The sequence below is a fragment of the Cheilinus undulatus genome, linkage group 19 (assembly GCF_018320785.1).
Source record: "Cheilinus undulatus linkage group 19, ASM1832078v1, whole genome shotgun sequence".
NCBI lineage: Eukaryota > Metazoa > Chordata > Actinopteri > Labriformes > Labridae > Cheilinus > Cheilinus undulatus.
This window is the reverse complement of record NC_054883.1, coordinates 419,712-436,237: the sequence shown is the minus strand read 5'-3', so window position 1 is coordinate 436,237 and position 16,526 is coordinate 419,712. Positions and strand designations below refer to the sequence as shown.

The following is a 16,526-nucleotide window of genomic DNA, read 5'->3' as shown; positions in this document are numbered from 1 at the left end:
AAAACATAGTTTGTGTAGGCCCATAAAATTGATAGTGTCCATTGTTGAAATTTAGAATATTTCCAAGCCTGTGTAATACCTATCCTAAATTATTAGCTCAACTGTTAATCTAAGTATTGATGTTTGTTTTGCATTTCATGTGCAGGATGTAAGAATATATATTTATTTTTATGAAAATAAAAATAAAACTGTAGCTGTGCTAAAAATCACATCACCTCTGTCTTTAAGCTTTGTGAAAATTAAACTAATCCTTCCAACTCAGGCTAAATTTTGATGCTAAGTGCTTTCTAAATGTGCAGCTAGGCTAGGTTAGCATCCAGCTAAACTGTTGCTTAAATTCCTGTTTCTCCTCTCTCCTCAGGCTAGCTAACTGTCCTCAGACTAAGCTACAAGCTCTAAACTCAGGGTATAGTTAGCCAGGTTAGCTTGGTGCTCACTTTTCAAATAAGGCTAGCTCAGTGTTAGCTAGTTCCTGTTTGAGTCCCTTTGTGTTAGCCATAGATTAGCTAGCCCAGGCTAAAGCTAGAGCTAAAGTTGTTGCTTATACCCTGTCTCCTCTCTCTTCTTCTTCTCTTCTCTCTCTCTCTCTCTCTAAAGTGCCCATTAATGGTAAGTTGTTAAATTTGGGGCTAAGGGGAGGGGCCTCATTTTGGGGGGGTGTCTATCACCACTGCGCATGGAGCCACACATGCCACACGCTGTGATGTCATCAGTTAGCATGGACATGCTTCATTTTATTCCCCCTTTGTGAAACTGTGACATCACAACCCCTGAGTCCTCCCACCATTCACCTCCAACCAAATCAAACCTGATTGGTTGCCGTTTCATTGTTGTGGCTGTCTCACCTGTCCCCCCTGTCCTTTCACGAACCGCCATCTCCACCTCACCGCCCATTTTCCATTGCCATGATTGGTTGAGCTGTTTGGAATAGAGAGTGTCTGATTGGTCAGTCACCTCAGGCTAGCCAATAAGAGCAGAGACAGAGAGTGTAGTGAGACGTGTGTTTCTGAGTCTTTCTTTGAAATGTTCTATCATAGTCCATCGGCCCTTTCTAAACCACACTGACCTCTATGCCATCCAAGTCCTCATTGGTAAGGTCCATATCAGGATAAATGTCCTTATAAACCACACCAACCTATCAATGCTTACATAGTCCTCATAGGTTAGGTCTAAAGGAAATGTCCTTGTAAACCATAATAACCATCCATGTTAACACAGTCCTCATAGGTAAGGTCTAAATAAGTAAAATGTCCTTATAAATCATAATAACCATCTAAGTTAACATGGTCCTCATAGGTAAGGTCTAAATAAGTAAAATGTCCTTATAAACCATAATAACCATCTAAGTTAACATGGTCCTCATAGGTAAGGTCTAAATAAGTAAAATGTCCTTATAAATCATAATAACCATCTAAGTTAACATGGTCCTCATAGGTAAGGTCTAAATAAGTAAAATGTCCTTATAAACCATAATAACCATCTAAGTTAACATGGTCCTCATAGGTAAGGTCTAAATAAGTAAAATGTCCTTATAAACCATAATAACCATCTAAGTTAACATGGTCCTCATAGGTAAGGTCTAAATAAGTAAAATGTCCTTATAAACCATAATAACCATCTAAGTTAACATGGTCCTCATAGGTAAGGTCAGTATCAATGAAATGTCCTTATAAACCATAATAACCATCTAAGTTAACATGGTCCTCATAGGTAAGGTCTAAATAAGTAAAATGTCCTTATAAACCATAATAACCATCTAAGTTAACATGGTCCTCATAGGTAAGGTCTAAATAAGTAAAATGTCCTTATAAACCATAATAACCATCTAAGTTAACATGGTCCTTATAGGTAAGGTCAGTATCAATGAAAATGTCCCTATAAGTCACAGTAACCCGTTAACAAGATTCATCAGGTCTATATGGAGTCAAAAGTCCTTTTAAATTAAATCTTGGTGGAAAAGAGGGTACTGGTGAAGCTTTTGATAACCATGACCTGGATCAGGACCTTCACAACCATCCTGATAAACCACTTAAACTAGGTCCATATACACTATATTGCCAAAAGTATTCACTCACCCATCCAATAATGTAAATCAGGTGTTCCAATCACTTCCATGTCCACAGGTGTATAAAATCATCACCTAGGCATGCAGACTGTTTCTACAAACATTAGTGAAAGAATGGCTCGCTCTCAGGAGCTCAGTGAATTCCAGCGTGGTACTGTGATAGGATGCCACCTGTGCATCAAGTCCAGTGGTGAAATTTCCTGGCTCCTAAATATTCCACAGTCAACTGTCAGTGGTATTAGAACAAAGTGGAAGCCATTGGGAACGACAGCAACTCAGCCATTAAGTGGTAGGCCACGTAAAATGACGGAGCGGGTCAGCGGATGCTGAGGTCATAGTAAGCAGAGGTCGCCAACTTTCTGCAGAGTCAATGGCTACAGACCTCCAAACTTCATGTGGCCTTCAGATTAGCTCAAGAACAGTGGTAGAGAGCTTCATGAATGGGTTTCCATGGTAACAGCTGCATCCATGCCATACATCACCAAGTGCAATGCAAAGCGTGGGATGCAGTGGTGTAAAGCACGCCGCCACTGGACTCTAGAGCAGTGGAGATGCCTTCTCTGGAGTGACCAATCGCGCGTCTCCATCTGGCAATCTGATGGACCAGTCTGGGTTTGGCAGTTGCCAGGAGAACGGTACTTGTCTGACTGCATTGTGCCAAGTGTAAAGTTTGGTGGAGGGGGGATTATGGTGTGGGCTTGTTCTTCAGGAGCTGGGCTTGGCCCCTTAGTTCCAGTCAAAGGAACTCTGAATGCTTCAGCATACCAAGAGATTCTGGACAATTCCATGCTCCCAACTTTGTGGGAACAGTTTGGGGATGGCCCCTTCCTGTTCCAACATGACTGTGCACCAGTGCACAAAGCAAGGTCCATAAAGACATGGAGGAGAGAGTTTGGTGTGGATCACCTTGACTGGCCTGCACAGAGTCCTGACCTCAACCCCATAGAACACCTTTGGGATGAATTAGAGCGGAGACTGAGAGCCAGGCCTTCTGGTCCAACATCAGAGTGTGACCTCACAAATGTGCTTTTGGAAGAATGGTCAAACATTCCCATAAACACACTCCTAAACCTGTGGAAAGCCTTCCCAGAAGAGTTGAAGCTGTTATAGCTGCAAAGGGTGGACCCACGTCAGATTAAACCCTATGGATTAAGAATGGGATGTCACTGAAGTTTATATGTGAGTCAAGGCAGGTGAGCGAATACTTTTGGCTATATAGTGTATGTAAGGTCCTGAAAACACCAGGTTGAAATGAGGCAACGGTCCTCACAAACCACATTGGTTCTGATCCAGGACTCTGATGCATCTTTTCACACTGCAGCTCCAAAGATCTTGGATCTTGACTAGATCTGGTCTGGTCAGGGTCTAAACCAGTCCTGCTGCTGTTAAACTGCACTAAGACTTTGGCAGCAATGCCATGCAGAACTGTCGATTTATGCTTGAAACAAAAAGAGATGATTGAACTGGATCATCAGCCAGCGCATCAGTGTGAGAGATTAGGGCCAATCACCATCCTCTCTCCAGTCATGTGATCTCTGATGTCATGTTATTTATGTACCATTCATCTGTGTTTGTGCTAATGTGGTTTACGTGGACCTAGACCAGGATCAGGACCTTTGGGTCAACCACAGAAACGTGTAAAAACATAAAGAATACGTCCCCAATGTTGTTAACAGACACAATTTCCAAAAAAGTTAGGACGCTGGTTAGATGTTCACAAGAAAAGATTGTGATTATTTTTAAAACATGAATTCAATATTTGAAAGAACATCTGATGGAACTTCTCTGAATGAGCTGAGGAGTTGAACTTGGTGCTTCTACGCCTCTGAGAGTGTCCCTGAGTGAAACCACTTTTTGATTAAAGACTGAGTTGTCCCTCCCCCTCATGTGGAGCTCTCCACCAAGTCCAGTCCAGTTCGGTACAGTACTAAGAGGGGGATGAGGCCAGTAGACATTATGGTCCAGTTCAGACCACTCTGCAAAGTTCCAAACTCCTGCCAGTCCTGAAGGAGACGCTGTGTTGTTTCCATGGCAACGACTCTCACCGTCACTTAAAATGATTTGTTCCTGAAGTTACTGTGTGATAAATTTGTCTCTGTTAAAGGGACAGTTCAGCATATTCTCTGTTTCCTGCATCTTTATGAGAATCCCGACATCAGGCTGGTTCCTGCTCATTTCTCTTTCACTCGTTCGCACGTTCAAACTCAAAAATGCTTTGCTAGCTCGGTCTGCTGGGAATCATTGCTTTAACTGATTTTGCCTTGAAATGTTCATCTGTTAGTGATTATAAAGGCGTGTGTGATGAGAATATTTCTCTTTTCCTTTTTCACATTTATCAGTTTCTCCAGAATTACATTTTCCTTCTAAGTTTTCCCAGAAACTTCCGTCCCTCCTGTCTCCTCCTTTAGCTTTGGAGACACGCTGAAGTTTACATGGAAAAACATTAAAAAATAGATGTGACCACTTCCAAAATTCAAAGCATGACCCTTTCTTAAAAATAGCCGTTTACTGCCATCCAGATGAGACCTAAATTCCTCTTCTTTCATATTTATCTGCTGGCATTGTCCCGCTGCTAGCTGTCTGCGAGGTGACGAGCTGAAGGCGTGATTGGAGCGAGCGGCTCGGTTCAACTCTGACCAGCAACGTTCTAAACCGTCTCAGCAGATCTTTGGTCTGAACTGGGCTCGACAGATTCTAATCCGCAGCAAAAAGACGTGAAAACTTGGAATGGCATATTTCTCATCAGTCCAACAGCAACGCGGCCAGCCGGACACCGGGCTCAGAGCTTCCTGTTCGACAGAGCTCTCGCCATCGCGTTAAACTGAGTTCAATGTTCTCTGTAGTCACAATTCTTCCCTGACAACCACTGAAAATATTCTGAACATTTTAAAAGTCGTAGTTGAATAATGCTGCTGGCATAACTTTCAAAATGGTAAAAGGATGACATCAGAGAAACTCCCGGGGTCAGCCTGTCTCAGACTGTCTGTAGTGTTTTCACTGTGAAATCAACACATCCTGTTTTTACTGACAGTTTTATTTACATTAAGTAAATGTTTGATTTCTAGTATTCATGGTGTTTTTTAACTTACATGTTAATAATGGATTACTTTATTTAAATTTAATGTTAGTAGGTAAAAGTCTGGATTAAGGTTGTCATGATTTCAGACATGTCGATGCTTTTTGATACCACACGTGAAAAAACAGTCTCTTTTATTTTAATCTTTATTAGTACTGGAAAGTTCAGATGTTTTAATCTGAATTAGTTTAACAAGCTTAAAGAACAGGAATGAGCCACTGTTTAAACAGCAGGTGTTGGCAGGGAGGGGGCGGAGCTATAAACCACCAGGAAGAATAGCATGAACAAACACTCTGTACTTCCTCTACAGAGTTTTTATGATAAAAGGACTTCTGGTTTTGTTGCTGAGAGCCAAACAGGCATCAGTAGAATCTATTCAAGTTGAGTCTGGTATCCTGACAACCCTGGTCTGGACTCTAACGGTCCAGTTTTGGATGGTCCACATCATTCATCATGGTGTTCATCACATGTTCTTCACACGGCCGCCATCTTCCTCAGGGTTATCATGTTGTTCACCCCCCCCCCCCTTTCCCTGCTTCAGCAGACGACAGCCATACTATGACCAGCGAGACCAGCAGCCTGGTCCAGTCCCACTACAAGCAGCGCGAGTCGGAGCGAGAGGGGCTGACCTACCAGACGGGTCAGCTGCACCCCGCCATCCGAGTGGCCGACCTGCTGCAGCACATCACCCAGATGAAGTGTGCCGAGGGCTACGGCTTCAAAGAGGAGTACGAGGTGAGGAAGAGCACGCCCATCACACCCACAAAGACCTCTTCTGCTTTATACACACGTTCATGCTGTAGACCAGTGGGTCCCAACCTGGGCTCTGGGGGCGGGGCAAAGACCACCTGTGCATAATTATTCTGAAACCATGATGTATGACTACGAATGAACGATTAAGAGGATCTGTTCATTTTTAAGAAAAAGCTGACATTTTTGAGGAAAAACTCGGATTATTCAGGTTATAAACTCTTACTTACAAAAAACACCAAACTTTTAGTTTTAAAAGTACATTTATGAGAAATATACCTTAAAATGATTGAGTTTAAATGTTCAGAAATTTACGGTAAAGTCATACTTTCAGAGTTTAAAAAGTTGTAAATTTAGAAGATAAGCTCTAATTTTTTGTTTTAAATATTTGTAAATATGAACTAAAAAATGTGAAGTTTTTGAAGTTATAAATTAATTTTGTAAATTGGTTTTAAACCATAAATTCCTGAACTGGAAACAGTAGTTCAATAACTCCAGTTTACAGAGGACTCCTGTAGTCCCCATGATGTAGACTCAGATCAGTCCCTGTTCAGGACTGAGGAGAACAGCTTTATCTGGGCCAGCCTTCTTCCACTCAATCAGCTGTTTTTGATTTTAACATCTCAAAATTTCAGTTCTGTTTCACTTGAATTTACAACTTTTAAAAGAAAAAGCTTTTATCACACACATTTATCGCTTTTAAGATTGAAACTAATTTTTTCAGGTTTGTCTGTAAAATGTAGAAATAATGGAAAGATATTTTTCAGGAACAAATACCTGTAGGAAGGTTATGTTGGTATTTCATCAATAAAAACTATTAAAATGGATGTTTGATTTTTCAGGAGGCTCCTTTTCTGAGAAAGAGAACACAGGATCGCTGTGTTTAGATCAATTTAGATTATATAAGATCAGGGAAGGTTAGATTAGATTAGATTAGATTAGATCAGATCAGATCAGATCAGATCAGATTAGATTAGATCAGATCAGATCAGATCAGATCAGATCAGATTAGATCAGATCAGATTAGATTAGATTAGATTAGATTAGATCAGATTAGATTAGATTAGATTAGATTAGATTAGATCAGATCAGATTAGATTATATAAGATTAGGTAAGATTAGATCAGATCAGATCAGATTAGATTAGATTAGATCAGATCAGATTAGATTATATAAGATCAGGGAAGGTTAGATTAGATTAGATATGTTTAGATTAGATTGGATTAGGTTAGATTAGATTAGATTAGATTAGATTAGATTAGATTAGATTAGGTTAGATTAAATTAGATTAGATTAGATTAGATTAGATCAGATTAGATTAGATCAGATCAGATTAGATTATATAAGATCAGGGAAGGTTAGATTAGATTAGATATGTTTAGATTAGATTGGATTAGGTTAGATTAGATTAGATTAGATTAGATTAGATTAGATTTGATCAGATTAGATTAGATTAGATCAGATCAGATTAGATTATATAAGATTAGGTAAAATAAGATCAGATCAGATCAGATTAGATTAGAACAGATCAGATCAGATTAGATTAGATATGATTAGATTAGATCAGATTAGATTAGATCAGATCAGATTAGATTATATAAGATTAGGTAAGATTGGATCAGATCAGATTAGATTAGATTAGATCAGATTAGATTAGATCAGATTAGATTAAATCAGATTAGATTAGATCAGATCAGATTAGATTATATAAGATTAGGTAAGGTTAGATCAGATCAGATTAGATTAGAACAGATCAGATCAGTTCAGATTAGATCAGATTAGGTTAGATCAGATTAGATTAGATTAGATATGTTTAGATCAGATTAGATTAGATCAGATTAGATAAAAATAGATCAGATTAGATAAAATCAGATTAGATTAGATTAGATATGTTTAAATTAGATTAAATTAGATCAGATCAGATTTGATCAGATAAATTCAGATCAGATTAGATCAGATTAGATTAGATTAGATTAGATTAGATCAGATCAGATTAGGTTAGATATGTTTAGATTAGATCAGATTAGATTAGATATGTTAGAGTAGATCAGATTAGATTAGATCACATTAGATTAGATCAGATTAGATTAGATCACATTAGATAAAAATAGATCAGATTAGATCAGATTAGATAAAATCAGATTAGATCAGATCAGATAAGATCTGATTAGATCAGGTCACATTAGTTTAGATTAGATCAGATCAGATCAGATTAGATTAGACTAGATCAGATTAGATTAGATCAGATCAGATTAGGTTAGATTAGATTAGATCAGATCAGATCAGATTAGATTAGATTAGATCAGAATAGATTAGATTAGATTAGATTAGATTAGATTAGATCAGATCAGATCAGATTAGATAAAATCAGATTAGATAAGATTAGATCATATTAGGTTAGATCATATTAGGTTAGATATGTTTAGAGTAGATCAGATTAGATTAGATATGTTTAGATTAGATCAGATATGTTTAGATCAGATCAGATCAGATTAGATTAGATTAGATCAGATTAGATAAGATCAGATCAGATCAGATTAGATTAGATTAGATTAGATCAGATTAGATTAAATTAGATAAGAACAGATTAGATTAGATAAGATCAGATCAGATCAGATTAGATCAGATAAGATCAGATCAGATAAGATCAGATAAGATTAGATTAGATCAGATCAGATTAGATAAGATAAGATAAGATAAGATAAGATCAGATCAGATTAGATAAGATAAGATCAGATCAGATTAGATTAGATCAGATTAGATTAGATTAAGTTAGATTTTGATAATTGATCCTGAAGGAACTGTAAGAATTATAGTTATGTTTTATTTCAATTGTGTAAAATAAACAAAAACAGAAAAAAACATCAGTAATACATGAAAATAAAAGAAGCAAAGTAAAAACATCAGCAGATAGTGTATTCTACATTTTTAAAGTAAGGGTAAGAAGTGCAAACTTAAGTCCATAAACCAGTGACAGCTCATTATTTAGCTCTATTTAGAAGTTCTCTTTTGCTTTTCTGACTGATGATGTTTGTTCCAGTAATCCTTGTCATACAAAATTAAATATAAACCTGATTTGATACGGTTTAAAGTTTATTACTGTCATACTAACCTTTATAAATCTCTGTTTTTGTCCTACTCTGACCCGGGTAGTTGTTCCTTTCATCAGAATAATAACTGCTAATATGCATGGATCATAACAGTTATTTACAGTTCCTGTAGTTTGGTTTCATAGTTCATCTACAGCCTATGACTTAAATAATTAAAAACAGCTCCCTACATTAACTCTGGTGGCTATTTCAACTGATTTAATTCTGACTGTAATATAAAACGCTCAAAAATGAGCATTAGGCCTGAAATGAACGTATTCTCTTATTCAGCCAACAGTAAATCTACACAAACAACACTACCCCTGAAAATACAGCCTACCTTAGAAACTCCAACCTGTTTTAATCTGAATTATTGATCTGATCAGAGAGCTGGCTGTGGGCCTCCTCTAATGTTCTTCTCAAAAACAGAGATGCAAAAATAAAAACCAGATGGTCACTGATGGAAATCTGTCTAATTGAAAGCCAATCAGCGGCCTGAATGTTAGAGGAGCCAGCGGTTAGATCAAGCTCTGCTCCTGTTTCCCCGTTTTCAACAGAAACTTACTAATGGATGTTACTTACCTGAAAACACACGCACACTCATGGACATACATTATAGATCTTCCCCCCAGCTAATGGGCCCAAACAGGGAACGGCGTGTGTGTAAATATGTGTGTGTGGTTGCCTGCTCGCGGGCTGCCCTCAGGGCGGATCCATTATACATACTGAGCACACAGACGCTCGCACTATTTTCACCCTCCATTTACAGAAAGTTAGCACTGAGGAGTTTTCCACTCTTTCTGTCTCCATCTGTCTGTGTGTTTCCATGGTAACCGGTCTAACTCTGAGCCGTGATCAGGTGTCAGTCAGAAAAATCAAACCAGAGGATGAGAGCTCCATGTGCACCTGTTTCCTGGAAAAAAACGCTGAAGCATTCAAAAATATAAATGTATATTTAGACTCAGTCTAAAGTCATTAAGGTTTAATCAAATATAAATGTATATTTAGACTCAGTCTAAACTCATTAAGGTTTAATCAAATATAAATGTATATTTAGACTCAGTCTAAACTCATTAAGGTTTAATCAAATATAAATGTATATTTAGACTCAGTCTAAACTCATTAAGGTTTAATCAAATATAAATGTATATTTAGACTCAGTCTAAACTCATTAAGGTTTAATCAAATATAAATGTTTATTTAGACTCAGTCTAAACTCATTAAGGTTTAATCAAATATAAATGTATATTTAGACTCAGTCTAAACTCATTAAGGTTTAATCAAATATAAATGTATATTTAGACTCAGTCTAAAGTCATTAAAGTTTAATCAAATATAAATGTATATTTAGACTCAGTCTAAACTCATTTAGGTTTAATCAAATATAAATGTATATTTAGACTCAGTCTAAACTCATTAAGGTTTAATCAAATATAAATGTATATTTAGACACAGTCTAAACTCATTAAGGTTTAATCAAATATAAATGTATATTTAGACTCAGTCTAAACTCATTTAGGTTTAATCAAATATAAATGTATATTTAGACTCAGTCTAAAGTCATTAAGGTTTAATCAAATATAAATGTTTATTTAGACTCAGTCTAAACTCATTAAGGTTTAATCAAATATAAATGTATATTTAGACTCAGTCTAAACTCATTAAGGTTTAATCAAATATAAATATTTATTTAGACTCGGTCTAAACTCATTAAGGTTTAATCAAATATAAATGTTTATTTAGACTCAGTCTAAACTCATTTAGGTTTAATCAAATATAAATGTATATTTAGACTCAGTCTAAACTCATTAAGGTTTAATCAAATATAAATGTATATTTAGACTCAGTCTAAACTCATTAAGGTTTAATCAAATATAAATGTATATTTAGACTCAATCTAAACTCATTTAGGTTTAATCAAATATAAATGTATATTTAGACTCAGTCTAAAGTCATTAAGGTTTAATCAAATATAAATATATATTTAGACTCAGTCTAAAGTCATTAAGGTTTAATCAAATATAAATGTATATTTAGACTCAGTCTAAACTCATTAAGGTTTAATCAAATATAAATGTATATTTAGACTCAGTCTAAACTCATTAAGGTTTAATCAAATATAAATGTATATTTAGACTCAGTCTAAAGTCATTAAGGTTTAATCAAATATAAATGTTTATTTAGACTCAGTCTAAACTCATTAAGGTTTAATCAAATATAAATGTATATTTAGACTCAGTCTAAACTCATTAAGGTTTAATCAAATATAAATGTATATTTAGACTCAGTCTAAACTCATTTAGGTTTAATCAAATATAAATGTATATTTAGACTCAGTCTAAACTCATTTAGGTTTAATCAAATATAAATGTATATTTAGACTCAGTCTAAACTCATTAAGGTTTAATCAAATATAAATGTATATTTAGACTCAGTCTAAACTCATTAAGGTTTAATCAAATATAAATGTATATTTAGACTCAGTCTAAACTCATTAAGGTTTAATCAAATATAAATGTATATTTAGACTCAGTCTAAACTCATTTAGGTTTAATCAAATATAAATGTTTATTTAGACTCAGTCTAAAGTCATTAAGGTTTAATCAAATATAAATGTATATTTAGACTCAGTCTAAAGTCATTAAGGTTTAATCAAATATAAATGTATATTTAGACTCAGTCTAAACTCATTAAGGTTTAATCAAATATAAATGTATATTTAGACTCAGTCTAAACTCATTAAGGTTTAATCAAATATAAATGTTTATTTAGACTCAGTCTAAACTCATTAAGATTTAATCAAATATAAATGTATATTTAGACTCAGTCTAAACTCATTAAGGTTTAATCAAATATAAATGTATATTTAGACTCAGTCTAAAGTCATTAAGGTTTAATCAAATATAAATGTATATTTAGACTCAGTCTAAACTCATTAAGGTTTAATCAAATATAAATGTATATTTAGACTCAGTCTAAAGTCATTAAGGTTTAATCAAATATAAATGTATATTTAGACTCAGTCTAAACTCATTTAGGTTTAATCAAATATAAATGTATATTTAGACTCAGTCTAAACTCATTAAGGTTTAATCAAATATAAATGTTTATTTAGACTCAGTCTAAACTCATTAAGGTTTAATCAAATATAAATGTATATTTAGACTCAGTCTAAACTCATTATGGTTTAATCAAATATAAATGTTTATTTAGACTCAGTCTAAACTCATTAAGGTTTAATCAAATATAAATGTATATTTAGACTCAGTCTAAACTCATTAAGGTTTAATCAAATATAAATGTATATTTAGACTCAGTCTAAACTCATTTAGGTTTAATCAAATATAAATGTATATTTAGACTCAGTCTAAACTCATTAAGGTTTAATCAAATATAAATGTATATTTAGACTCAGTCTAAAGTCATTAAGGTTTAATCAAATATAAATGTATATTTAGACTCAGTCTAAACTCATTAAGGTTCAATCAAATATAAATGTATATTTAGACTCGGTCTAAACTCATTGAGGTTTAATCAAATATAAATATATATTTAGACTGTACTTTTAAAAATCTTGTCTCTCTCCAGTTTTTCAATTGAACCAGAAGAAAATACAGATTTCCATTTACTATAGCATGTTTTTCCTAGAAATGCATAATTAATATCATTACTAATTATAGTTCACTCCCCACACAGACTTTTAATCGTCAAAATTTTTGTTCTTATAAATAATTAAAAAAAAAAAAAAACATAACCAAGGTTCCACTTTTCAAGGACTTTGTCTTCCATTATTATTGTGGTTTGAAAATGTTCTCAGAGGTTTTTAATGAAAACCAGGACGACCTTGAACCAGGAGGGAACGTTAGGTCTACAATAAATTATATTTTATTACAGTTACAATAATGGCGGAACAATAATGGCTTTTTTATTATCATCATTAATGTTTCCTAAATAATTGTTGATAGTAAGTATTTCTCTTGCTTATGCAGGTTGTTGAAAACATGGTGAAAAAAATTATTTAGTTGAATTGAAATTAAATGTTTATATTAAACAGGAAAACACAGACATGAGAAATGCCTGAACAAAACAAATAAACAGCAAAAATGTGATTCATTTACAGAGATGATGAAGTTTTTGTCTTTCACAACAGGTAGAGAATATTTATAGAGTAATAACAAGTCCCTGATCTTGATCAAGTGTAGATTCATGCCCTTATAGAAATACTGATGTAATAATCACCCAGAAAAATAATGGTTTTGGAATCACAGTCTTTTTTTCAATCAGAACAGTAGTTTACATTCAGTTTTGATTCCATTCAGATGTATTTGTAAATAATTGTATATATTTAAATGCATGTATATAAGTGAGAAATGCTGCAGTAGAGACACGGTCAAACACTGAATGATCTGGTATAATTGATCCTCTCTGATGGATCAGCCTTTGGAAAGGTCCTTTTTCTTTTTCCTACTTCTTTAAAGTCTTGGGTCTCGTTCTCGCCCTCCACATGGAGTTCCTTGGAATCTCACTTCTATATTCCAAATCAAATATTTATCTCTTTTATTTATTCATTTGTTTGGTATTAAACAGCAGCAGAAGGAAAAAACCCACTCATGTTTAATCTTTAAAAGTAAAATTTCTTTAAATAATTCTTTACTTTTTATTTTAAAACACAGCATATGTGATAAAAAGGTGAAGACAAACCTGCAGACTGGTCGCACTGGTTTTAATGGAAACACACTGGAACCATCACATGTATTTGTTTGGTTTCATCTTAGAAAGGATGAATCATTTTCACATGTGATGATCTGACCCTCTGACTAGACTTTCACTGGCTCCTCCCATCAGAATCACCTGAACACCTGATCTAACTTATTCTTAGATGAACTGGTCTTCAGTGGGAGAATAAAGACGGAGGTACGGGAGGATGAATCTATAAAAAGCTTTGAAAATCATTTAAATATCACCAGTGATGCCCACTGATGTTCGCTGTCCTCCTCAGAGTTTAACCAAGAGATAAACAGGAAGTACAACATCCTCTCTGCCTCCATAGACTTAGTGAGCTGACATTATTAAAGCCCATGTCAACATCACATTATGCTACTGTTACTGACTCTACAGAGTTAGTAAGTTTGCTCCGAGTTTCGTTTCAGCTGCTTGGATCAGAACATCCGTGTCGTCTCTATTCGGGTCATTCAGACCCCCGTCACGGTTTCATCCTGATACCACAGTCGTTTAACTTCATTTTTATCCTCAGTCTTCTACACTCAGGACTCCATCAGGACAAAGAGAAAACAGAGTTTTAGATATTTTTGTAAATGAATTAAAAATAAAGAACTGAATTATCCCGGGGACATGAGTGCAGCTTCACTGTTTAGGTCACCACGGTAAAGCCAACCACAATCGAAAAAAACATGGCTGAAGGAAAAGCGTTTTAAACCGGATTCAGCGATCATGGTTCTGTTAGAGGGAGCTCTGTGATTGGTGGGACAGTGGACCAATCAGAGGGTCAGCTCATGAATGTGGAGCATCACCTGCTGTGTTCATGGAGGTGTGACTGTCACTGTCTGATAACTCATTTAAATAAAGTTTTTTTGTATTTATATTTCTGAGGCACAGAAGTCTGACTTTATCCTCAGCGTTCATTCTCTCCTGTCTTTAACCCTGTCCTCTGATTGGTTAATGAATTGATCAGGTATGAAGTCATAGATTTCTGATGTTTAGTGGAACAGTTTTGATTTGATCCTGATTATTAACGAGCAGCTGATGATTGTTATCTCCCTCCATGCTTCCCCCTTACTAATTAATCTGATTGGACAGCTTAACGAGGTAAGACCCCTTCTTGGTTTTTTTAGATTCTTAACATCCTGTTTTTGTCCACTAGATTAGCCGCCACATCCAAGCTAACCTCAAACACACATACAAACACCACTGTAGCTGTTAGCTTAGCCTCACCTAGCCTCAGTTTGTGTTGGCTTCTTTTTACAGTCGCGGCGGTAGACTCCAGTCTCTCAGAGATAAAGAGGAAGGAGGATTAACTGTTGTGGTACTTTGGTCCTGATCCCATGGTTCCAAGGTCCTTTGATTTTGATGGGTTTCCAGGCTTCTGTGTTTCCAAGGGTCCCTTTTTCCTTAAACTGAGTTTTCCTGATCTTCAGCATCCCGGTAGTTTCATGTACCAGCGGTTTTCAGTCCCTGGAGTCTTGTTTCCTTGTTTTTCTCTCAGTGGTCCTACAGTCCCGTGTTCCATGAGTCCAGTCTTCTTGCTATCATGGGCTCTCGTAGATTTACTGGTATCCTAATGACCCAGGATTTCCTTGTTATAACTTTCCCAGACTTCTGTTTGAACAGGAGCCGCTGACCATCGGAGGGAAAGGAGCACAGAGTGCTAAAAAGCCACTTTCTTTTATTCCCTAGTCAAAGCTTCTAGGATCCACTGTTTCCAGGGTTCTATTTATGAATGAACCAGTGGTCCCAGGGTCCCAGGATCCCAGGATCCCATGTTCAAACAGGCTGATCCCCCCTCTATCAAACTGAAGGTACCTGGGATTAATGGACCTGCCTTCCTGAGGTTGAAGTCCTGGTCTACTGTTCCTTGTGTCTTCTGCTTCCTGGTTCCTTTTTTTTTCCAGACTCAGTGCCCCATGATCCGTCCTCCCCATGGTCAGTGGTTCATTGGGGTCTGTATAACCAGTGTCCTTTATTACTGGCTCCAAAAGTTTCCAGGGTCCTCTGTTTCAAATTCCTAATTTGAGATTGTCTAGTGGTCCTGGGATCCTATGGTCCCAAGATACAAGAGCCTAATCCTCTTACTGTCAAGTGTCCCCAGAGTTGGTCTGGATTGATGGGCTGAATCTCTGTGACTTATGAACTCTTTAGGGAGCTGAGTTTGTGGTCGGGCCTTTCTCTTTGCCTAGCCCCATGTTTCCCAGGATCCCATGTTCTCTGTGTCCAGTGTTTCAAGGGCCCAGAGGGGCCGAGAACCAAGAATAGTCTTGGGTCCTTAATTCCAAGGGTCCTACTTGACCCTGAACCTAATTTTTTATGAGTCCACAAGTCCATGAGTTGCAGGTCCACATGCTTTGATGTTACTTGGGTTCTATGATCCCAGCTCAAAGTCCTCAGGTCCAGTCCTCCTGAGGTAGAGGGTTGTAAGTCCGATAATTGGAGGGTTAAATGCCGATGGTAATGAGGTCCTATGCCCTCAGGATCCTGATGGAAGGGCCCTTTGTTCTAAGAGTTATGTTCTAGGGGTCTTACTTTTCAGGGTCCCTAAGTTCTACATGTCCTAGGTGGTTAGGGGTCCTGGTCTGTAATCCTAGGATGTAAGAGTCCTGTATTCATAGGATCATAGGAGGTGTTTTAAAGGTTCTCTGTTGTTAGGATTCCATGTTTCAAGGTTCCTTCTCTCTAAGGTCTTTTGTTTAAAGGTGCAGTGTGTAATATTTAGCCTCGTAGCATTTAGCTGAACAAACTTGGTAAAATAAAGCAAAACATTTCGAAGACGGTCTATCTAAAAAAGTCTTTATCATCTAAAATAGCTATTTTG

At 36.1% G+C, this 16,526-nt stretch overlaps 1 protein-coding gene across 6 annotated transcripts in view; it reads left to right on the top strand.

The window, feature by feature from the left end:
- Window positions 1–16,526, top strand: part of LOC121527731 (receptor-type tyrosine-protein phosphatase mu-like) — a 262,989-nt gene that overhangs the window by 204,423 nt on the left and 42,040 nt on the right. For 2 of the 6 annotated variants that reach the window (XM_041814761.1, XM_041814757.1), the window contains 2 exons: window positions 598–609; window positions 5,683–5,876. In XM_041814761.1, the coding sequence (XP_041670695.1) occupies window positions 598–609; window positions 5,683–5,876 (206 nt within the window). The remainder of the gene's footprint in view (window positions 1–597; window positions 610–5,682; window positions 5,877–16,526) is intronic. The other 4 variants (XM_041814762.1, XM_041814760.1, XM_041814759.1 and 1 more) reach the window with 2 other exon arrangements.